The sequence below is a fragment of the Balaenoptera borealis genome (assembly GCF_965194805.1).
Source record: "Balaenoptera borealis genome assembly, chromosome: 14".
NCBI lineage: Eukaryota > Metazoa > Chordata > Mammalia > Artiodactyla > Balaenopteridae > Balaenoptera > Balaenoptera borealis.
The window spans coordinates 66,974,250-66,999,305 of record NC_138875.1 but is presented as its reverse complement, the minus strand read 5'-3'; the positions used below and the strand labels follow the sequence as shown (position 1 = coordinate 66,999,305).

The following is a 25,056-nucleotide window of genomic DNA, read 5'->3' as shown; positions in this document are numbered from 1 at the left end:
GTGATGATAGCAGTTACCACTCACTGACCCCATTTTATTCAACATGTCATCTTTGTTCAGCTCATGGGTTTTGGAGTCAGAAAGCCTGTCTTGGAGTTCCAGGTGTGACACAGAAAAAAACTCAATACATGCAAGTTGTAATTACTTATTATTATTATTATTACTATTACTGAATCTTCACAAAAGTCCTCGAAAGCAGTATTATTCCCATTTTACAGATGAGAAAACTGATTCGGAAAACTCACCAGAAATCAGGCTAAGTGGAAGAACTATTTCCCCAAAATCAATCCTTCCAATGTCACCTTTAGGAAATTTGTCAAAGCCTTGTGTCCCTAGATAAGACTTTCTTTTAAATGGAATCACTAGTCTTTTTCATGTACATAAATACCTTGTGAAAGGAAATGTTATAGCACTAACTTAAACAAGAACCCATTTGTTGAAGGAGGTCCTTGAGAGAATATGACCACCAGGTGACCTGCGAGCTGGCCCTGGGCAATTAGAAACTCCTCACCCCCTCCCCTGCCCTTGGAATATACATCCAGCCCCTCCCCCACTCCCACGGTGGGAGCTGTTACAAGGACACAGCCTTGAGAGAGCGCGGTGTTACTGAGACCATCCAGAAGGTCTCTGTGACTGAGCCCAGTTCCGGCCTCTATAAACTTTAACACTCTGGCGGGCGGGGGTGGAGACCTACCCTTCTTGCAGCATCCAAGACAAGCCCTGTATGTCAGTTCCCTTGCATATTACACCTGCCACCCACCAATCTGGAGTGGCTGCCTCTTTCTTCAGTCTCTCCCTGCTCTCCACCACAGTGGGGGCCAGTTTCTGAACCAACACTGTTATCACTTGTCACAAATAGAAAGTAGAAACAAATACAATATGCGTACAGAAATACCATTAGATTCTAATTAGATCCAGTTACCTGGGAGTCTGAGGTCTGCTTTCTCTTTGTTGAAAAACGGAGATTAGCAAGTATTACAGAAAGGAGTTAAAGGCTACTAGCCCTGAATGAGATTTCCTTCTTCCTGTGATGGGGTTGAAAGTGAATTAAACAGGAGATGACTGTCTAGGTGGGCAACATCCTGCCCCTCTCCTGCCCCGTCACCTTCACTGCCACCCTCTGAAACAGTCTCCCACACTCTGCCCACAGTGACCTATAGCCTGGCTGAGCTGGGGAGAGCTCAGGAAGGGGCTAGGCAATGGTTGTTTCTGAAAAGAGGAGCAGGAAGTGGACTGGGCAGGACTCTCGAGGTCCCGCCTGACTTAAGGGGCATATTTCCAAATGCGCTGAGCAGCAGCCCGCTGGTGAAACCCAGGAGGCACATGGGAGCTCTGCCGGGAAAATGTATTTCTGCTTCCAGCTCCCGAAGGCTGGCCAGGCACCAAATCCAACCCCATGGGCCCCTCCGTCTTCGTCCAGACCTGCGTGGAGGCCACGCCTTCTCAGTGGAGGCTGAGAGCCCTGGGGCAGCACCTGCGGTGAGGAGAAAGGGGACTGGGCAGGAACACAGGCACCGGAGCAGACAGGGTCTGCGTCCCGTTCCCGTCATTCCCAGCTGGCAGCCCTTGGACCAGTCTCACAGCCTTTTTGAGCCTCAGTTTCTTCATCTGCAAAACGGAGTCATAAAACCTCAAACACCTCTTCGCTGGGCTGCAAGGACTGGGCGAGATGGTGGCAGGTGAGGTTCTCAGCAGAGCACCTGGCCCTGAGAAGGTGCTGAACAAATCTGAATTCCCTTCTCCACCTGCAAAACCAAAGAGGGCACCATTCACCCCAACCCGGATTGCCCCGTCCTGGGGCTGCAGGGACTCTCCTCCAGCAGATGTGTCTGTTGCTTCACGGAGAGCATGTGTGGAAGGGATAGCGAACTGGTGAACTCCGGATGCTGGTCACGCCCAGGGACTCTGAGCCCACTGAGGTCGTTTCTCCTCCAAGGAAAGGCGGACACACGCTGGGCTCAGCACTTCCCACCAACCTACCCAAAGCCGGGGACAGAGCTATCCTCGGAATGCCACCGAGGTCGGAGATGCCAGTACGCAGAGGGCTCCAGCCCCCGTGAAGCCACCACCAAACGAACGAGGACAGCCACCAAGCAGGGAGCGTGTGCCGTGTGCCAGGCACTGTGCCAGCACTTCCCCCGCCTCCTCGCTTTCCTCTTCTAAGCCCCTGAGATCATTCAGATATGGAACGGGGTAGGTAAGGTCTCATCTCCTGTCCAAGGTGGTTCCAGGAGGGAGGGGCAGAGGGGGAGCCCCACCCTCCCGTGCTGATGTCACACCGTGTGCAGCCGCCCGCTGTTCTGTGCCAGCAGACGTCTGTGTGATCACTGCTCTGGCCTAAGAGAGCTGGCACCAGGAAGCGTTCAATAAACATTAATATGGTGAGTGATGAAATGAAACAAGAAGTGAACGACGAAATTAACATTTCTCACTGATGGCCAGCCCTGCCCAAAGTGGCAGATCTCCAAGATTTGGGAGAGAGAAACAATGTGTTTCCCTCTCCCCCACAAACCAGCCCATCTGAACCTTAGAGCTGCCTTCTCTAACAGGAAAGGTCAAATAGAAGATAAAACAAAAGGGAGAGAGGCAGAGAGACACAGAGAGACACAGAGAGACACAGAGAGGGAGAGGCAACAAGCCAGAGATGGAAACAGAGAGACAGGACCAAAAAAACCTTGGAGGGGAGGGTCTGTGGATTTTTCCCAGCCTCGTAGCCCACCCCATAGGGGATCACACACTCTATCAGGATGCTTTCTTGCCATACAGCAGGAGGCGAGGAGGCTGTGCCCAGAATGATCCCAACGCCAAGTGCAGAGATCATTTCAGGCAGGTGCGTTTGGCTGCAGCCATGCTGCTGGTCACTGGTGGGAAACAGGACCCCGTAGCAGGCGGGCCCAGGGTTCGGCTCTGCGATGGGCTTTCATGCACACCATCTAGGAATCCTCTGCCTCCTCTTCTGCAAACACCACACAAGGACATGTGATGGTGACCCACAGGAAATGCTCCCTGGTGCCCCACCCGTCACCTATCCTCTGTCTCACCCATCCAAGAAAAAAGAATCAGAACGCAAACGCCCAACAGTATTACAAAGGTGACCTTAACATCACAGCATCAGACAGCAGCACCTACAGTACCCCTTCCCAGGGCCAGGCACTGGGCTTGAGCACTGGACACCGCTGCCTCATTTAACCCTCCCTGCAGCCCTACGAGGTCAATGCTAATATCGCCCCTTGACCTATGAGAACACTGAGCCGCAGAGAGGGTGATCTTCCAAGGTCATGCAGCTGGTAAGTGGCAGAGGCAGGATTTGAACTCAAGCCTTCTCACTCCAGCTCTCAATATGCTAACCATGGGCCCATGCAGAGGAGCTTTCTCTCATAAGGGGGTATTGTTCTGAAATCAGAGTCTAAGGTGAAATATCAAGTACCCTTAAAATTACCCTTGAGGATCTCTTAAATTGTACAGTACTGTAGCATATTTCCCTAAGTCCAACACTGCCAGCTTCCCCTCCAGTGGAACACCAAAGGAAATGGGTGGCTTGCCTTTAGGGCCCATGACATATGAAAAAATATGTATCTGTAACCACTGGCCTCACATTTGCCTTTGCGTGGCTGGATTTACATAAATACAATGCATGTCTGATAAGACCGCCCACCCTTGAAACAGTTCTATATTAAAGAACTACTTGCAAATACCAGTTCTATTATTATGCTCAGTAGCAAATGGCCCATGCACCTCGCCATGGCCTGGAGGATGCACACCTGGACGTGTCTATACGGAGCAGGAGGACGCTTGTATGACCTTGGCTGATCTCCCAACTGCCTTGCGAGGTCTGCAGGCTGAATACTGTTAGGCCTGATTTATAGTAGAGGCCACCAAGACCCAGAAAGGGACACCGCCCTGCCTTGGGTCACACAGCTGGTAAACGGCTGAGCTAGAACTTGAGTCTAGGTCCCCGGACCCCCAGGTCATGGCATGGGGTTAAGGGCGGCTCTGGTACTCCCAATATCCCACGTTAGACCCAGCTTGAGCACACACGTGGGCTGTAGGTCAGGTCAAAAGGAAACAGGGGCAGACTTCACAAGGCAACAGGGTGGGCGGACCAGAGCAGGGCTGTTGCTTCTCCACAGTACCCCCTGGCACTCACTGTGCACCTTACAGCTGAGGGCCTTCTCTCGTACTGGCATTTGCTGCAGAACAGGGCATGGGAGGATGTGGCACGGATTAACATTCCCGGCCTTCAAGCAGCGACGAAGGTAAGGCCCTCCGAGTGTGATAACTCGGGTGCGTGCTCTATGCTGCCCCCCAGAGGTCCCTAGTGGGATGGAGCCCCAGTTGCCCAGGGCGGCAGCTGGTTTTGGTGACACTCTTTTTGGCTGCCTTCTTTCCCTACTTCCCTTCCTCACGCCCCTCCCAGGACTTCCTGGGATCACCTCCCACATGAAAGTCTACCCCTTGAACCCTTGTCTCAGCAGCTGCACCCATTTAAAGTGCCAAGGCTCAGAGAGGGCCTCAGAAGGTTCTCTGAAAGGGAGCCAAGCTCTTGGCACGCTGCTCTGTTGTGTGTGCGCCTTTGTCTATCATTCAGAAGCCATCTGCACATCTGAGGTGAGGCCTGGCCCCAGCCAATGTGCTACCAAGGGCAGGGCTGAGTCAGAAACTCCCCGGGTGGCCAAAGGGATATGGAGCGGGGCACAGAAGCCACACGGCTGGGGCTCAGAGTTTCCCAAAGGGGCTCCTCATAGCGGTTGTTCCATGGAACGTTCATCAGCGTCACGGGGGAAAATGAATTCTGCATTATACCAATGTGGGCATCGCTTTGGTGAAACAAGTTTCTTAACTTTGGGCCATCTCAGAGCCTTTAAAGTATTATCATATAAAGCTCCAAGAAGGGGATGTTCTGTTCAGACTTATTTGGCCTTGGAATGTTTTTATAGAGTATCTTGATCTAATGTCCCAGGAGACACCGGTTTAGGAAATACTAGCTTAGGTCAGAGAGCCCTCGATTAACCAGGTGACAGCGGGCAAACTGCTTTACCTGAGTCACTTGCCCAAGATCACTCTGCTGCTGAGAGGCAGGCGGGGATTTGAATAGAAGAATGAATAAAGGAGGAACGAGAAAAAGAAAAAAGAAAAAAAGGAAGGAGTTAGGGAAAGTTATGGAACTGTAGTTTCTGAGCTGCTCAGATCCACCTGCAAAGGCAGGTTTTTCCCTTTATGCTCAATACAAAAAAAAAAACCGAGAAAGAGGAAAAAATAAAACGACTGTTCTCCCCTCATGCACTGTGAGTTCAATTGCTATCAACTACTGTGACCTCCTGCATTTATTAATAACCAAGTTATTTCTCCTTCCGACAGTAGCCATGCTGTTGCTGAACTACTGAACGTGATGTGACTTATTTATAACGCCGGCACTCCCGGTTCACATTTCCTCACACAGAGGTTTACATTTCGGAGGCCTAAGAAGGAGGAGGCCACCTGCAGGGAACAGACAAGCCTAAAAGGCTGTGGGTGCTACGAGAAAAGGCAGCGCTCCAGAAACAGACTGCGCAGGTTCAAATCCCACCTCCGCTGCCAAAAGCCACGTGATGTTGGGGAAAACTGTCACCTCTTTGAGCCTCAGTTTCCTCCCCTGTAAAATGGGACTCTACCCCATGGAGTCCTCGTGAAGCGTCAGCGTGGTTCCAGGTGCAGATCGCTTAGCACAGGATCTGCTGGATAAATGTCTAGGATTATGATCACACTCTGAGAATTCTGCCCAGGGACTTCAGGTCAAGTTCAATTGCTGGGATCCTGGAAAATGGGACTGTCTTAAAGGCCAAAACTTTGAGTCTCTTCCTGTATCTTAGGGCTCCCACCTGTTCCTGCTGCCCCCGGGTGCCACGCAGCCCTGCAAACCTGGACAGACCCTAGAGAAAGTCACCTGTCCATCTGCAGTCAGCGCACCCCGTAAGGCCTGGCCAACAAGCCGTCAATAAATCGCTGCTGAGTCACTCATAATCCAACATAAATCACTGCTCACGCCCTATCAACTGGAAAGACAACACTTGGACCACCCCTGATGCTCTAGCGTTCTGGACAAAGAGGGCTTGCTGGACAAATCAGCTGGGGCAGCATCCAATTAAACCAACCAAAATGGGCTGCTTCCCTGCAGGACTGCTCTAACCTTGAGTATGCCAATGTGCATCGGGAGTTGACAGGAGAAGGGGAGCATGGGTAGGGGTCTCCTGGACTAATTTGATCAAGAGGCTTAAGGAGAAAGGCGTGGCATCTTTGGGATGGTGGGCAGTTGTGGAAAGAACCAGAGGCTGGGCATCCAAAGGCAGTTTCCACCTGGTTGCAAGATCTCAAACAGGAAATCTCACCTCTCTGAGCCTCAGTTTCCACATCTGTACAATGGGATGGTTCCTCTCCCAATGGGTCATTATAAGGATGAAACAAGACACTGGGTGTGAAACTGCCTGGGAGTGTCCCCAGAGCAGGTAATCCGACCTGAGAAGCAGAGTCACCAGGGAGACCTCAGTCGAAGGCGTCACTCATCACCTGGGGGAACTGCAGGAGCAAAGGCTCAGGGGTGGGACCAACAGCCGGTGAGTGACCTGTGTGAGGTCACACAGCTAGTGAGGCAGAAGCCAGGATTAAACCCGGCTCTGGCTGGCCCCCAGTCCAACATTCTTTCCATATTCAAGGGTCCCTCACCAAGGTAGACTGAGCAGGGGTCCCTCAACTTATCACACTGTCTCCTTTGAAGCTGGGGCCCAAGGGAAGCCCAGGAACAATAGCTGGTGTTTCCCGAGTACTCACCACATGCCTGGCCCTGTGCTAAGCACTTAATCTCATCAGTGTAAGAACCATATGAAAAGGTATGATGACTAATTCCCCATTTATTGATGACACTGTGGACCATCCAGCAGAACATGGCATGAAGAATAGGGAGAAAGGCTTCAAAGACAGAACTCCTCGGTCCCAAATTGAGCTCCTCCCCTTCCTGAGTCCAGGACCTTAGATAATTGCCTTTATCTCTCTGAGCCTCCACTGACTCACCCATAAGATGGGTATAACCCACCATATAAAGTTAACAAGGATTAAATGGAATAACCATGCACAGCACTTAAATCAAGCCTGGCAGAGAGCAGATTCTCAGTAAACAGTAACAGCTACTAATCCCATCATTAGCATCATCATCATTGCTGTCAGCAGTATTGTTACCTCTGTCACTGAAGGGTGAGACATGCATGTATGGTGAGGTCCTCACTGAGTCACAGCCTCCTGGAGTCTCTGATGAGCAAGGCTAAACGAGATGCCAGAGAGTGTCCATCATCCCCACTGGGCAAGTCCTTTCCCCTCTCTGAGCCTCAGTTTCCTCATCTGTAAAATGGGGTAATGGTGCCTACTCCAGGGGATCATTGAGATGGCCAAAGCTCTTAGAATAGTACCTGCACCTTGTAAGCACTGGATAAATGTCAGCTGCTGTTATTACTTACGGGAAACAGAGGCCAGAAAGAGGGGAGGGGCTTTTGCAGGGCCACCCAGCAAGAGTGGCTAAGCCAACCTGAAGTCGGGTCTCTCGGGGGTTCCATCCTCCTCCCCCTGCCCTCCTGAAGCCCGGGGCTGCCGGCAGGGAAGCCTTCTAGCGCCACTTCAGGGGTTTGTGGCTTTTATAATATAACTGTTTACATCCCACAGCCGCCATTCCAGCTTAACAAATGAATTCAATATGCTTAGAAAATGCAGAATCAATCCTTGCCTGTGGCCCAGAATAGGCCCGGCTGCGGCAGCTGTCGGGCAGGGAGCCAAGCCACCAGCTGGGGGCCTGTGGGCGCGGGAAGGCAGGCAGAGGACAGAGCCCAGGCAGGGACCAGCCTCGGGGGTGCGGGGCCTGCTCCAGGGCCACGTGGTAATCCTCTCTCAATCCCGCAGCACCGGTGCCGGGGTCTGAGGTTGGCGCCTCGCAGATGGGGACACGGAGGCCCCAGGCCTTGCTCGGGCCACCACACCTCTGCTCACCGAGGCTCTGCTGTCTGGAGCATCCTCCCTGATTTCCGCTCTGTTTGGGAGATTCGGTTCAAGGGTCCCAGGCCCTAGGACCCCTTGGGCGGGACTGACCCCTCTGAACTTTGGGTGTCTCCTGCCTAGAATTTTCTCCTGGCGTCTCCAACGTGCCTGTCTAGGTCTCCCTCCCTTGATCAGACGGAAGTTTTGTCTTGGAATGTAAGAACGGCGTTGCCGAGGGCCTACCATCCAATAGGCATAGAGGAGAAGAAGAAAAGGAAGAGAGAAGGAGGGAGAGGAGAGAGAGGAAGGAGAGCAGTAAGGGGGGAGCAGAGGGGGAAGAGGGCGCGTGGGGGAGGAGGAGGAGGATGAAGAAAAGGAGGCCGTGGGGGTGCGGGGGTGGGGAGGGGAGGATGGAGCAGCAAGAACGCAGCCACGGCCCAGGTGTTCAGAGAGCCAGACTCCAGTCTCACATCCCCCCCAGGCTTGTGAGGCTGCAGTGAGCCGACCCTTGTGAATACAGGCAGGGGAATCGAGCCATGTCCATGGAAATGTTCAACCTCAAACACGCCCCCTGGTCCAGCAGGCCCAGGCCCAGGCCACCATGGCTCCAGAACGCTCACCCCTGCACCGCCTCCACATACACGGATGTATGCCCACGTGGCGCTGTTTAGAACCCCCCAAAGCAGGAGACTGCCCAAACGCTCATCAGCTGGAGAAGTGCGACATCGACTGAGGCCCCCTCGCCGGGGAAGCCCTGCAGTTAAGGGAGAGAACAAGGGGCGCTGCTGTGAGCCACGGGCAGAGAGGCCCACGCCGCGCCGGCACGGGGAGCAGCAGAGCACGTGGAAGTGGAGCCGGTGTGAACTTGTTTATATTGTAACAGCGCCAGCCAGCCACCCCCGTAGTTGTCACGTGCACAGGTGTAGCTCGTGCTCAGTCTAAAAGGCCTGAGGGTGAGGCCTACACTGGGGACACAGTGACACAGCCACGGCCACTCTCTGCTTTTGAGAGGGACTGCAGCCACGTCTGCAGCCACAACTGGGGGAAGGGGTCAGGGACTCGATGTGTTACTGTTCCAGCTACTTATGAATCTATGATGATTTCAAATGAAAAAGTTTAAGAGAAAAAAAAAAAAAAGCCAGCCTGTTAGGGCAGTGGAACTAGCCTGGATCACACGGTCATGGTGGACACACGACATGACATGACACACTTGTCAAATCCCAGAGAATGTACAACACCAAGGGCGAACCCCAAGGTAAACTGGGGACTTCGGTTAATAACGGTGTATCAGTACTGGCTCATCAGTTGTAATAAATGTCACCTTTGCACCTTAACAACGGTCACCTTTGAGGTCAGGAGGATCAAGGGAGTGGGGGGGACCTGCTTTCGACATTCTGTGTTCGTCTGTATTGTTTCCATTTTTCATAGGAAGACAACTTTACAGTATCATTTGTGCAGTTATTTTAGAACAATAAAAAGAGTAAAGTGCGTGAATACATGGTGATTGCTTTGCGTTGACGGCATCACTGTTGCTACTCCCCGGGGCCTTCTGTGCTCAGGGTCTTATCCGGGCTTGGGGAGCATCAGGCCACCTCCTCCCATCCTTGGACGGACTCCCCTGGCTGCTAGATGTCGGGGGTGGGGGGAGGTTCCCAGCAGAAGGTAGGGGGCTGGGTTCCCGTCATCATGACAATCGTCTCTTCTTCCTGCGGGCCCCTCCGGGCTCCCCGAGTTACGGCCCCATCCATTCAGGGACTGATGTCTCTATTAGAACAGGCGCGGAGTGGTGGCCGACGGGCAGCCTCCCTCCATCACTCCATTACAGGCCCCCCCCGGGTTATACATGGGCCCGACTGCATCATATATTAGGCAATGGGGTCAGCAACAAGTAGACTGGCAAATTTAGTAAAAGACAAATAAATTAAACCTCCCATCAGCCTTCAGAGCCAAAGGAAAGCAAAGCAACTCGGCCATCAAGGCAGATACCGCATCCTTGTTATTTTGGATTCTGAACAGTACTGTCATTTTTATGGAGTAATGAGGGACAGCGGGCAGAGTGACAAAGAGTCTCAGACTTTCCAGGGAGGGTGTACGTCTCTTACAGCTACGGGACCACAGGGATTGGAGAGGATTAAAGACGAGCCCGAGTCATCTTTGTAGACTCAAAGCTTTGCCGGGGAAATGCCTGGATGGTGGGCAGGTTTTCCATTAACAATAATAATAGCAATAACAACAAGGGTGGCCGAGCTTTACACATTCAAACTGAATAATTTAAGCCTCCCAAGGACTGTTATCCCCAATCTACAGATGAGGACACTGCGCCTCAGAGGTGAAGAGAGTCACAGATCACACAGGAGAGCTGGGGTGAAACACAGGGCTGCCTGGCCCCAGAGCCCATGCTGTTAGCCTCGATTCCGAGCTCTCCTGCCTCGGTTCTGCTTAGCGGATGCCCTTCCAGATGAAGGAACGGAGATTGGAGACTGGGGACGGAGCTGAGAAGCTGCTCTTAGAGGTGAGGTGGAGGTCCGAGCACCCAAAATGCACCCAAGGACTGGGCCAGATGAGCGGCCTCACAGAGGAGAAGGACACTAGCTTTGGAGGCAGACAGGCACTGATTCTAACCTTGGCTCCACCACGTGGTGCCGTTTGGCCTCGGCAAAGTTACATAACCTCTCTGAGCCTCAGCAGCCTGAACTGCCAAGTGGGAATTCCCTCCCTACCTGTCACGGTTGCCGTGGGAATTAGAGGAGAGAACACAGGTAAGTGACTCCCAGCCTTGGGCTGACATGCAGGACAGCAAGACCCCAGAAGGATTTTGTTCAGGGAACATTCCTGAGAAGAGGGTCCTGACTGGTTTTAATCTCACGCAGCCAAGAGGTCCCGAGACAAGAGAATTGTTTCTTGCTGCAAAAAGGGCTCCGAGTTCCTCCTTGATTTACTCTTCTGTGGGAAAAGGGTCTTTAGGGGAATCAGAGGACACTGGGGGGCACTGGTAATAAAAGTAGGGAGCAGAAATCCCAGGAGCATCCTCCTGCCATCCCAGCAGGGAGCCGGCAAGTATCTCCAAGCTTTGCGACGCCCTAATTCACAACAGCAGCTCTGACAAGTGCCTGGCACTGAGCTTAGCCCTTGACATACATTTCACTTCATCTGCTTAGCAGACCTGTGAAGTCACTACTGTTTTCAATCCCATTGTATAGGTCGGAAAACTGAGTCTCAGAAAGCTTAAGTTCCTTGCTCAAGACCAACATATGGCCATACCAGTATCTCTCACCCGACATGTTCTCGAACCTCGTCACTCCCCCATCCAGGATTGGAGTCTAGACTGCCTGGCCCTTGAAGCTGTGACACAGAGCATGGCAGCAGTGACACTGCATGATAGCTGAGGCCAGCTCAGAAGAGGTGATGCAGCTTCCATGCTGCTCTCTGGAAGCTTCCTTGGAGCCCCGAAGCCACCAGGCCACAAGGAAGCCCGATCAGGCCCAAGCTGGGACCCGAGATCTGAGACTCAGAGAGACGGAGGTGCCCGGCTAGTCCCGGCGACTCCAGCCCCACTGTTTCTGGGTCAGCCACCCTCTGACCGCAGCCCAGCCGAGTCCTTCCAAACTGCAGACTCCCAGGAGCTTGGGGAGATAATAAAATGATCATTGTTCAAGCCACGGAACAACATGGGGCTGCCAGGTCATGGCAGCAAGGTCACATGACCAGTCACAAAGCTAGCAAGTGCTGGAATCCTCACTTCCACTTGAGCACAAGACCGTGTCACTCCTGACTGCTCTGACCACTACCCCACACTCTCCCTGGCCCTCAGAACCTTCCTCGAAGCTGTGGAAAGAGCACTGGACTGAGAGTCCGGAACTGGACCCTGGTTCTGAAGCTGCCGTTCACTAGCACAGAGGTTTCACCATGTGCCCTTCAGCAATGAGCTGCATTCCCTGGAGGCTTGAGTTCTCCACCCCGACCCGGCCCATGTCAGGGCAGGCTTTGATGCCAACAGAGCCAACAGATAACAAAAAGCACTTTGCAAAGAAAAGAGAGTCAGGGCTTGCTGAACCCCGCCCATGTGCCAGGTGGGTGGGATGCAGCCATTACCTGACTAACGATGTAGAAGGTAGACAGGGTTTTACCATTTTACAGGCACGGAAGCTGCGGTCCAGAGAGGTGAAATCTCTTGCACAGGTTAAATCACACAGCCAGGAGGTGGAGGAGCCTGAACTCAAGGCCGGCTCTGCCCACTGCAGGGCCCAGCGTGTCCCTCCTCCCCCGCCCTCTCCTTGTCAAGTGAGCTCCAGAGAACAACTGTTTGCTGCCATTCAAAACCCATGGGTGCCAGCTGATTGTTCCATGGGCCACATTCTGCCAAAGGAAAGAAACACGAGGCTGGATAAATGGTTCCCTGATGGCTCCTGAGGGACGGCCCAGGCCATGAGTCTTGGTTCACAGCAAACCATCCCGCGTCAAATCACCCAGGGTTTTCTGCCTGCCATACCGAGGCAGCCCCCAGGGCCCCCTCCCACAGCCTTCCCAAGGGACCCAGCAGGGACAGTGCGCTTGAGAAGCAGAAAGGAGGTGGAGACAGTGCAGACAGAGGGAAGAACGCAGCCTCTTTATGACCGGCCACAGGAACAGCACCCTGCAGGAACTCAGCGCCCTGCTGGAACTCAGGGGTCAGTGGGGGCCTAATGCCACTCCCCCAAGAGAGGAGACTCAGGGGCCCCCAGGAGTGTGCTGGGGCCGTGATTGATTACAATGATTTAATCAATCATGCCTGTGTAATGAAACCTCCAAAAACCCCGAACGATGGGGCTCAGAGAGCTGCCGGGTCACTGAACACACTGAGGTGCCGGGAGGGTCGCACAGTGAAGGCAGGGAAGCCCCTTGCTCTATAACTTGCCCTGCGCATCTCTTCCGTTTGGCTGTTCCTGAGTTGTATGCCTTACGATAAACAGGTACTGGTAAGTAAAAGCCCTCCTAAGTTCTGTCAGTCATTCTAGCAAATTATCAAACCAAGGAGGGGTCTGTGGGAGCCCAACTTTATAGCTGGTCCATCAGAAGTACAGGTGGCCCAAACTTATGAACAATGTCTGAAGTGGTGCAGTCTTGTGGGACCGAGTCCGTAACCTGCACTAACTCCAAGTAGTATCAGGAGTGGACTAAATTGTAGGACACCCAGTTGGTGTCCGGAGAATCAGAGGACCGGTTGGTGTAAGGAAAACCCCACACATTTGGTGCCAGAAGTGTAAAAACAGGGCACCCCAGTGAAAAAGTGACATCACCAGCCCTTGGAGCCTGTGAGGCCAGAAGCAGCGGCACACAGGGCCAGGGAGGCGAGAGGTGTCATCTCAGAGGTTAGGCTCAGTGCCTGGGCAGACCTGGGTCCAAATCCCACCTCTGGCTTTAGCTGTGTGCCCTTGGGGATGAGGATGAACCTCTCTGGCAGGCCTCAGTCTCCTCATCTGTAAAATGGGCATCTGATAGTTCTCGCTCCTCCTGGGCTAGTCTAAGGCTGTGCAGTGACATCACGTCTGTAAGCACTCAGCACAGGGCCCAGGAAAACAGGTCAATTCTCCAGCAAGGAATGACCCTAACAGCCCTCTGCAAAGTCTAGGGCAGGGGAGTGATCTTTGCAGGGAGACCGGCCGTGGTTCCAAACTGCACTCTGGAACATACTAGCTGTGTGACGTCAGGTAAACCGCATTCCTCCTCTTATAAAGCCGTGAGCCAAGTCCTGTGCTCACACGTTTGGCACTGACTCATTTAATACTCATGACAAGCCTACAAAGTGGGTGCCATCATTAGCCCCATTTTAGAGAGGAGGAAACTGAGGATCAGAGAAGCCAAGCCAGGAGGCTGACTCTTGCCCATGGCGCTATCCTTCCTCACCAGGTTATTGTATGAATCCAATCAGATCAAAAGGCACAAGAGAGGTACAAGTGCTTTTGAAACCATCAAACGCGAAACCAATATTAGTGGTGGTTGTCGTTACTGCTGAAACAGTTCAAAAATCCTAAGTCCAGTTATAAGGGCTGAAATCTCCCCACAGGGACTGATATTGGTTTTTAAAAATAGGATCAGGACTTTCAAAATAAGTTAAGGAAGCTGGGTGCGCTGGGAGGAGAGCATCGTTTTAATGAAAAAAAAAAAAAAAACCCTGATTAACAGAAATGATTCTTAATATATTTCGAAATGATCTGTTATGACACAAAGCAAAGACGTTTATATATGACTTTGAAATTCTTAATAGCTGATTTTAGAGCAACCTATTATGAAATCTTCCAAAGCAGAATATATAGTAAGTAAATCATCAAGCAGGCCTCTCAGGCAGACTGACAGCAGCTCCTCTTAAAATAATTTATCAGGTGGTGTGGGGGGAGGCTGGGAGGAATTATTGCCATAATCGTGTACTAATAAAATATTTATAAATGTGCCTTTCTCTTTTATCGTTACAGGCAGCTACAGGTATGAGTCCCGAGCCCCCATCAGAGGGGGTGCCCCAGGAGCCTCAGGAGAAGAAAGTCAGGCATCGAACCTCTCTGGTGACAGGTCAATAGACTGGGGGCTCCCTTAGCCTCTGTTTTGTCGCATCCGAGGCAGAGAGGGTTCAAGCGTGACAATGGAAATCGGAAGGTAGGTCCCAACCGCCCTGTCCTCTCCCTAGGCTTTGCTGAGTGCCGGGAGGGAACAAGACTATTCGAGTTGAGCAAAGCAGAGAGGCATGTGGCTGTGACACCCTGGGAGAGTCACCTAACCCAGGCTCAACAGCACAATCTACCGAGGGACCGCCTGGGGCCAGAAGCATGGATGAGCTGTCCACCACCCCTCGCCCGGGCCATTCCGTACACACCACCCCACACGCGTCCCTGGCCTGTCACTACAGGTACCTGTCTGCGCCTCTCTGCTTCCCTGGCTGCCACACATGCCAGCTCATGCATGGGGCAGGCGGGAAGGGCAGGGGGGATGCTCCCCAGGAGCAACCTTCAACCAGGGAGAAGCAGGAGGCGGTAGATCAATATCCCGGCTCCCTCGTCCCTCGGGTAATACACGATGAGGAGGCATGTTCTTCAGAGTCTCCTAGAGGTCCCCAGAGATACTGGCCCCCCACTTCCCAGAGCTAACCCACTCCTTAAGGCTCCAGCATCACCTGCCTTTCTTCCCTCACTTCCCTACTGGTTCCTCATGATACCCCCTCCCCCAAAGCCTACATGCAATTTTTGTCTCAGGGTCTGCCTCCGGGGAAAGCAGCTTAATTCAGCTTTCTCTTCTTTATTCCATTTAATCCTCACACCAACCCCAGTCTTGGCCCAGTGAAAGAGGAGGCCTCTCTGAAGCTCAGAGAAGTTTGGTTTTGAACTCAAATCTGCCTCCCTCAAGTGCCCATAGCCTGGAGTTTTTCTGGGAGGCTGCGTTGGGTCTTCGTCGCTGCGTGGGCTTTTCTCCAGTTGTGGGGAGCAGGGGCTACTCTTCGTTGCGGTGCGCAGGCTTCTCACTGTGGTGGCTTCTCTTGTTGCGGAGCACGGGCTCTAGAGCACGGGCTCAGTAGTGGTGGTACACGGGCTTAGTTGCTCCGTGGCATGTGGAATCTTCCCGGACCAGGGCTCGAATCTGTGCCCCCTGCATTGGCAGGCAGATTCTTAATCACTGCACCACCAGGGAAGCCCCAGCCTGGAGTTTACTGCACCTAGACCTTCTGAGCCTCAGTTTTCTATTCGGTAAAATACGTTTGCTTCCTTCCACACATCCCCAATCTATAGATGCCTGTGCCCCAACTCTAAGCCTTCAACAGCTTTTCTGATCTGAACTGTGCAATGACATCCCCAATCCCAGTCCATTTACAAAGCTGGCTGATTTCCAAATGGTCAGGGCGTTGAGCATGGCCCACGGCTGATTTTTGGAAAAGGCAAGTGGCATTTGATTTTTCCATGTTTGCCCAGTTAAGCATGTCTGCCCTTGGCTTGGACCAACTGTGGACTCCCTACCTTACCTATTTCTGACTCAGCATAACTTCTAGAAATGTCCAAAATCAAATCAGTGGACCAATGCAGCTCAAGTGTATGAAAATCAAAAGAACAGGCCACAAGGCCCACGGGTATGGGAATGGCAGGAATAACATGCCAGCATATTTCAAAGAAGTCTGCTGCCCCACAGAGGAATGGCCCAGAATGTCAGCCAGAGTCAACACATAGCTCCAGAGGACAGACCTCCATGAACACGTGTGTCCATTCAAAAAGTAAATTCCAACTCTATGTTCTGGGCCCAAAGGAAGCCACTCTCTACAGGAAACAGCTAGACAAGGACACAATCACAGTATAAGGTACCATAAGCCCCATGAAGGCAGGAGCCACACTGCTCTCGATATTGACCGTCTCCCCGGGACCTTTCGCAGTGCCAAAAGCAATGGCACAAGAGTCTGGTTAGGGAAGCGAGGAGCCTTGAATGCCAATCCAAGGCATTTTACTTGACGTAGCAGACAGGAGCGCGCCTCGGGAGGAGTCTAAGCAGGGAATGGCACACCAGGTCTACGTTTTAGAAAGGAGCCCAGTGGTCACAGTGAGGGTGGAGCCAAGCCATCGGCAGTGACGCTACCGCAACAGTCCAAGCAAAAAAAGGATTAGCAAATACTTAGTCTAAGGTGACAGTAGTAAGAATAGAGAAGTCAGGACAGAAATGCCATCACAGAAAGTATCTACAGGGCAAGGTCAACGACTGGATAGGGATGGGGGAGGGAGAGGGACGATGAGAACCACTTGGGGAGACCAACTTGAAGCAGGGACAATAAGCAAACAGACAGTTAAGGACGGCGAGCAGGTTTGGGAGGAGAAGGAGAGCTGGGTCAGCTCCAGCGCATATGGCGTGAGCATCGCCAAGATGTCCAGACAGAAAACATCACCTTTAGTGCGTGGACCCAGCCTTCTCTCACCCGTTTCAGGGTGTCTCTTCTCAGCACAGTAACCACAAGCTAGCTACATGTGGCTATTTAAATGTACGTTACTTAGAATTTAATGCAATGAAAAAGTCAACGCCTCGGTTGCACCAGCTGCATGTCAAAAGCTCGACAGCCACGTACAGCTAGCGGCCATCCTGCTGGACAGAGAACCTCCCCCTGTCATCACAGAAAGCTCCACTGGACAGCGCTGGGTGACGCGGTTTGCTTGAAACATCCAGCCCGCTTCCTTCTCGGCACGCCTGGCTCGGCAGCCCCCCCAAGAGCAGTCCCAGAGATGTGGAAGATGACAGGCTGACCCTGTCCCACCTCACGGAAAGAAGGGCCTTGTCAGGCACCTGCTGGCGGAGACAGCCGGCAGCCCAGGTGAGCCCGGCGGCAGGCACGTACCTTTGCAGGCCCCCGCCGCACCCAGGTGGTAGATGGCTGCCAACACCCGCCAAATGGCCCTCTGCTCGCTCTCCGAAACACCCAGCATCTCCATGGCGCCCTGGAGCTGGGCGAAGGCAGCTGCCGCCCTCTGCTTGTCTTCAGGCTGAGAGCAAGGGGAGAGAGGAAGACAAACAGGCCGTCACGGTGGAGGAAATGCAAACTTGCAAGTGGAAGCAGGGCTCGGTCTCCGGGGAATGTGTGGTCATTTTATGACCATGGTCAATTACCCACGATTAAGCTGGGGAGTACTGACACACAGAACTCAGGCTGCTGGGAAAGTTATAAAAATCATGTCTATCTGACTTTGGAAGGCGACACGAGTTTTATTCATTCGTGTGTTCATTCAATAGATTTATTGAGGCTCTGCACTGTGCTGGGCTCTGGAGAGACAGAGATGAGCGAAATCCAGAACTTGACTTTGAGGACCTCTCAAGCTAGAAGTGGAGAGAGACGTAAAAACAACTAAGTGCGAAACTGGCTAAGTGGGGGACTGTGGAATTTCAGAGGAGGGCCTGGCCGATCAATCCCACTCGAGAGAGTCAAAGAGAATGTCGCAGGAGATGAGACAAGATTGTGATTGAAGTCTGAAAGACAAATAGGCAGAGCTGGCCAACTGGATGGAATAGAGGCCTGACAGGCAGAGGGAACAATGGGAACAAAGGACATCTTTGGAGACAACAGGTGCTCAACTGAACGTGGACAGAGAAGCAGGTATTTTTGGAGGTGGGGCAGACAGAGGTGGGGAGGAAATAAGCACGAGAAGCTGGCCGGTGCCATGGAGAAGGCCTCAAACACAATATTAAAGGGAACAGGCTTAAAACTCCAGCCACGATGGACAAACACACGTCCCTATTTACACTCCTGGACCCGTGGCAGCCAACACCAATCGATGAAGATCCCACAGCAAACCAGCGAGTCCAGATTCTTTTCAGGATGTCCCCCCTTGCAGCCCCACCCAATGATCTGCCTCAGCAACTGAAAGAGACCCTGTCTGCCATCCCCAGGGCACGCAGAGGGAAACTGCCAAAGATTTTTAAGCAGGAGGAAAGAGAAAATAATATGACCAGATGTTTATGGGTTGTAGGGTGTCACTGTTCCTTTTTCAGATTTATGATCCCAATTATGTTTGTTTTTTTTTAATAAATTTATATATTTATCTATTTATTTCTGGCTGCCTTGGGTCTTCGTTGCTGTGCACGGGCCTCCTCTAGTTGTCGCGAGCGGGGGCTACTCTTCGTTGCGGTGTGCGGGCTTCTCATTGCGGTGGCCTCTCTTGTTGCAGAACATGGGCTCTAGAGCGCAGGCTCAGTAGTTATGGCGCACGGGCTTAGCTGCTCTGCGACATGTGGGATCTTCCTGGACCAGGGCTCGAACCCGTGTCCCCTGCACTGGCAGGCGGATTCTCAACCACTGTGCCACCAGAGAAGTCCCCCCAACTATGTCTGATTGAATATTAAAATTAGTCTGAAACTCCTAACTCCACACACGCCATCTGGCCAAGGAGACGCGACCCAGAAGCCTGCTGGGTTGAGAGGAAGTGAGCTGGGGATGAGAATTCTTCTGTCAATAATCCTCCAACAGATAATGAGGACCTGATTTGCACTTGGCCTGTTTACAGAGCTTGGGTGAGGAACTATAAGCTGTCAAAGCTGGCAGGTCCTTGAATTTTATGGAGTCCAATGCTTAGAGAGGGGACAACGCTTGCCCAAGGTCACACAGCAAGTTAGTATCAGATACAGGATTAGAATCAGGCTTTCTGACTCCCCGTCCACGCCACTTGTCCCCTCCACTCAAGCCAATTCTTCTAACTGGGAAAGAAACCTGCAAGGATCATCGACCTATTGGGACAACGTCAAAGCATGCAGTGACATTGAGAGGTTCACTGTGGAAACATTTCAATTAATAGCAGAAGCATGTTCCACTGATCCATCATATTTCTGGGGCACCACAGGACCACAAAAACCCTAGCAACGAGGAGCTCAACCTAGCAACTGCAGCTGCTCCACTGGAGCAAACGGAGGAGAGGAAGGCATCTTACCAACATGCTCTTGGTTATTTATGAGACCTCAAAGTAGCAGAGAAAGGACACCAAAAGGACAGTGGCAACACATTTATTATGGCTCCCACTGTCAGCCATGAGCATTTGACTTTAAATTACAGGCAGACCCCATCATCTGCCACTTAGCTCATACGAACAGAAGAATTAGAAAACTTCCACTAGAGCTTGTTTGCTTCTTTTTCTCTCCTCCCCGCCTCCCCCGGTCTCTGCTGCAACAGAAGACACGGAGGGATGAATATATATGCTTCTGATCTAAAGCAGTTAGAATCACGAGGATGTTTACAGTTCCCTAAACCTCTAGGGAGCCAGACGCCTCTGCATAATGCCCTGACAAAAGCCAGTCCTTGCCTCAAAATCACAAAAATAGACATCAGATCAGTGGGATACATCAACTCACGGCCGAAATGTCTACCAAGAGGAGAATGGATAAACAGTGGGTGGTCCAGCCAGGGCACAGTGATGGGGTACCACGCAGCAATGAAAAAGATCACGTCACTGATCATGCAAGCACATGTATGAACCCCCCAGATTCCACGTGGGACAGAGGAGCCCTGTACAAAAGACCACGCACTGTGGATTCTGGTTACATGAAGTCCAGATGTGGGCAAAACTCCCCTATGGGAAGAGAAGTTAGGATGATGACTCAGGTGGGAGGGATGCCTCTGATGGGGTGGGGACTCAAGGGAGCCTTTACTGGAATGAGGAATGTTCTAGATGTTGAGCTGGTGTGGGGCTGCAGGTGCGTGTGAGAATATAATCATCACTGAGTTGCACACTTAAAATTAGTGCTTTCATAAACATTTGACTGTATGTCTCAACTGAATTGAAAAAAAGAAAGTGAAAAAGTAAAAGCTGACTCAGAAGATGCCCAGGCTTTGTCTGATGCAATTAAAGACGCAAGGTTAACCCAAGATGGCAGGTAATTTAGTGCAAAAAATAAAATCCAAAATGTTCTCTACACATTCAACCGGGCTGCATTTAGAGCACCCAGGAGATTCCGACAATGCAGAGAGAGGCCAGGTTTGGATTTGGAGGCAGACAGAACTGCGTGTTCTCTCGGCTCTGCGTCCCTGCGGTGTGACTGCACAAATCTCTTGCCCTTCCGCTGGAGGCTCAGTTTCCACCACTGTAGAATGAAAATAACAGCCAAACCTCCTCCCAGGCCACTGTGAGGATTAAATGAGTCGAAGTGCGTAAAGCACCAGCACAGTGCCCGGCACACAGTGGCACTCAGTTAATGCTGGGCTCGACCCCGTGCCTCTGCCCAGGCTGTCAGGCCTTCCAGGGACACCTTCCCTGCTGCCGCACAGCAGTCCCTGGCAAGTGAATCAGGCGTGGCCCGTCCTTGAGGGTCTCCCAGTCCAATAAGGGGGACAGATGTGCAGACAGACACTGACAGCACAGAGTGAGTGCTGGGCCTGGGGGGCTCCGGGGAGCCGTAAGGAGCCGACTTCTGGGAAGAAGCACTGAATGAAGCCACCAGCACGAGCAGGAGAAGCGGGTGCTGGGCAGGTAGGCCGGCAGGCAGGGTCTCCTAGCAGAAGGGCGCGGGGCTGGAAGGCATGGTGCGTTAGGTGCCGAGCCCCCTGAGGGGGCACGTGCAGGCCTCTCTCACAGGGTGCAGGGCCGCAGGGAGCCACGGTCTGCAGCTGGGCGCTGCTCTCCGGTGGAGGGCGCGGCACCGGGGGCCTCCCTGGCCGAGGGAACCGGCTCCTGGAGTTCTGCCCCTGGTTATAAGCACGGTCCGGGCCCGGGGTCGCACTCTGCTTCACGGGGATGTTAACCACACCCCCTCCTCCAGGGCCAGGGTGGGCGCCCCTGTGTCTCTACAACCAACCAACCCAGGCCTGGAAGGATTCCCACCGTTCCAGCCCCTGGATCTGGAGCCGGATCTGGGAGGGAAATGCAGAACACTGACTCTATTCATTTGCAAAAGAAACGTGGGTGCCTGCACAGGTGGGTGAACTTGACGGAGACCATGGGGAGGGCAGGACAGGTGTCCAGCAAGAGCCAAGGGCTCCCTTTACCTCAACACTGACGGGTCCAGGTTCTCTCCAGGCACTGCAAGTCCATTTAAGGAGGGAGAAGAGAAGGCTTAACTGAGCATCTACAATGCTGCACTAGGTGCTTTTACCTTGCAAGGCAGCTGTGAGTCTCTCCAATTGTCAGAGGAGAAACTGAGGCTCAGAGAGGCTAAGGCACTTGTCCAAGGCCACGCAGCTGAGGAGGGACGGAGCCACTATACGCCAGATTCTCTACTGAGCGCCCACCCTAGGGGCAGACCGAGGGTCAGGGCGTTGCTCCACCCACTCCACAGGGGGAGGAACTGAAGCTGAGAGAGGAGAAGTGACCCAAGGCTGCACACTGCGGCACATCCCAGAGCACGCGGTCTGCAGCCAGGGCACAGACCTGAGATGACAGCGAGGGGCGAACAAGAGAGACAATGTGGAGTCAGGCCAACCTGGATGCCCTGCTTCTGCCACTTCAAAGCTGTGTGCCCTTAAGCAAGTAGTTTCACTTCTCTGAGCCTGATTACTCCTCCCAACCAACACATGTGATAATAATCCCTTCTGTCAAAGGGTCCTTAGGAGAATCAAGTAAGAGAAAGCTCCTGGCAGAGCCCCTGGCAGGAGGGCCTGATCCCCCATCCTTCTGTCTGGAGCCCATTCCTCCACAGTTGATGCCTGGGTCATAAAAAATAAATGTGCCTCGGGCCAAAGCCTGGCTGCTGCCAGCCAGAAGCAAACTGCTGGGAGGCAAGGATTATTGTTATTATTATGACCACTGCTGCTGGTACTTTTTTAAAACATCAGGCTAGGTTGAGGAAAAACAAATTACAGAGGAGAAAATAATATGAAAGCTTTGTGATTTCAAATGTGTCCTGGTGCCCTAACCGATCTCAAAGAAGTTCCATTTAAAGGTGAAATGTGGGGCTTCCCTGGTGGCGCAGTGGTTAAGAATCCGCCTGCCAACGCAGGGGACACAGGTTCGAGCCCTGGTCCGGGAAGGGAAGATCCCACATGCCGCGGAGCAACTAAGCCTGTGCGCCACAACTGCTGAGCCTGCGCTCTAGAGCCCGTGCTCTGCAACAAGAGGAGCCACCGCAGTGAGAAGCCCGCGCACTGCAATGAAGACCCAATGCAGCCAAAACTAAAATAAATAAATTTTATAAATAAGTAAGTAAGTAAAAGCTGAAATGTGGCAGGCAGGGAGGACGCAGCGCAGGGACAAGGAGGGGAAGCTGGCCATCAGCGAGCGAAGGCGGCCACGGAGGGCCAGCACCACCCCGAGGGCCGGCTTCCCCACAACCTGGCCCCGCCGCTCCAGCTGACAGCCCCCCCGGCCCACACCCTCACCCTGTGCTCTGCAACCACTGCACTGCTGGCTCTCCCCCGCCGTTGCCTCTGCATCGGGAGCTCGGTGCAGCAGGAAGGCTGGCCTCACTGCACCTGCCTAACTTCTCTCACAGTCCAAGACCAGCTTGTACTCACCGCCTCCAGGTAGCCCTCTCTGATACAACTTCAGCCCTCCAGGCCTGCCCATGTAATATTTGGGACACACTTAAGTTAAAAAAAAGTATTCGATGTTTATGTGAAACTCGAATTTAACCGGGCATCGTGTATTTTTTCCAGTTTTACTGAATTACAATTGACAAAGAAAAATTGTGTATTTTTAGGTGTGCAATGTGAGGATTTGATATACATAAACACTGTAAAATGATTACCGCAATGAAGTTAATTAATACACCCATCACCTCACATAGTTACCGTTTCTTGGTGTGTGTTAAGAACACATAAGTTCTACTCTCCCAGGATATTTCAAATGTACCGTAAGTCCAGTATTATTAACTACAGTCACCATGCTGTTAGATCAGTTACAAGATGAATATGGTCTAGGTATCCCGTATTTTTATTTGCTGACTCTGGCGACTTCGGGGGCTTGTACTTAGCAACTCTCATTCTTGGGGTGATTTCCTGACCACCAAATTCCTTCACTGAGTCAGTACCTGATGGCCCAATCCCAGAAAACTAGCCCAGGCTTCTATCAAAGACCGACGAATTTCCAGCTTGTATTTTTGCTCTTAGAGAACAAAGAAAACACTCTCCATACCTGCCAGGTAGCAGGGTGAGAACAAAGAAATACCCTACCAGTTCCCACAGATCAACTGGTCTAAAAAAACAACCCCCAGAAACACACAGAAAAAGAAAGCCACTTCAAACACCTCCTTGATTGGGTTCACACTGTGCCCCATTCCTGTATGCAGACTGTGAACAAACAGGTCAGGCTGGGATGCTCACGAGGGCCTGGCTTGAGCCCTTCTCCTCATCAAAACCAAGAAAACAAACAACAACGCTCTTGCTGATTCAAATGGATACATGTGGCCCAACCTCATTAAAGAAAACCCAGCACTGGGATAGCCTCGCATCCCCTGCCTTGCTGGGGCCAGTCTGGGCTCCTAGCGCCGCGGAAACCAGGGGGAGAAGAGGCATGAAAGAAGAACACACTGCAAGTCCCCCCCCCCCCGTGGAGGGGGGTGTCAGGCAGCTGAAGCTGGGGGACCCGCATCACCCCACTCCATCCCACTCCACTGTCGAAACAGACTCACCTACAGTGGTTCTCAAAGCGGGGTCCCTGGGCCCACAGCTTCGCCATCAACTGGGGACTTGTGAGAAATGCAGATTCTCAGGCCCTAGCCCAGACCTACTTAATCAGTAACTCTGTGGATAGTACCCAGCAGAGAGAGAGAGTGTGAGACAGCCTTACTGAGGTGTAACTGGCAAAAATAAACCACTTATCTTTAACAAGTACACTGTGATAAGCTTTGACATCTACACCCGTGAAAGCGTCTGCACTCAAGACAATGGACACATCCATTACCCGCAAAAATTCCCTTTCATAATCCTCTCTCCCCTCCTCCTGCAACCAAAACCCCAGGCAACCATTGACCTGTTTGCTGTCACAGCAGATTCGTTTGCATTTTCTAGAGTTTCAAATACATGGGATTATATGGTTGTACTCTTTCATCTGAGATTTTTCACTCAGCACAATTATTTTGAGAGCCATCATGTTCTTGGGTGTATCAGCAGTTCATTGTTATTACTGAGTAGCATACTACCTTTACGGTTTTCTACAATGAATTCATCCATTAACCTGTTAATAGACATTTTGGGTAGTTTCTAGGTTTTGGCTAGTACACATAAAACTGCTAATGAACTTGCATGTAAAATAAATTTTGCACGGATGTCCACTTCCATTCTCCTGCATAAACACCTAGGAGTAGACTAGCGTGCCACGTGGGAGGTGTATGTTTAACTTTGTAAGAGCCCGTTTTCCGAGATGGTGCACTATTTTCCACTCCCACCAGCAGGGTATGAGAGCTCCAGTTACCCCAAATTCTCACCAGCATTGGTACGATCAATCTTTTCAAGTGTAGACACTCTAGTAATTGTGTAGTAGTTATTTCATCGTGGTCCGAGTTGCAATTTCTTTAATGACTAAGGATGTTTAATATACTTTCACATGCCATCTAAGTATCTTCTTTGGGGAAGTCTATGTTGAAATCTTTGGCCCATCTTTTTTGTTGGGTTATTTATGAGTTCTGAGAGTCATTTATAAATTCTGGATTCAA

The 25,056-nt window shown here is 51.9% G+C and overlaps 1 protein-coding gene across 3 annotated transcripts in view; it reads right to left on the bottom strand.

Annotated features, from left to right (window-relative positions):
- MYO18B (myosin XVIIIB) overlaps positions 1–25,056 on the bottom strand; it is a gene marked incomplete at its 5' end in the record, with an annotated part of 221,140 nt that overhangs the window by 174,186 nt on the left and 21,898 nt on the right. For all 3 annotated transcript variants that reach the window (XM_082355033.1, XM_082355031.1, XM_082355032.1), the window contains one exon: positions 17,327–17,471. In XM_082355033.1, the coding sequence (XP_082211159.1) occupies positions 17,327–17,471 (145 nt within the window). The remainder of the gene's footprint in view (positions 1–17,326; positions 17,472–25,056) is intronic.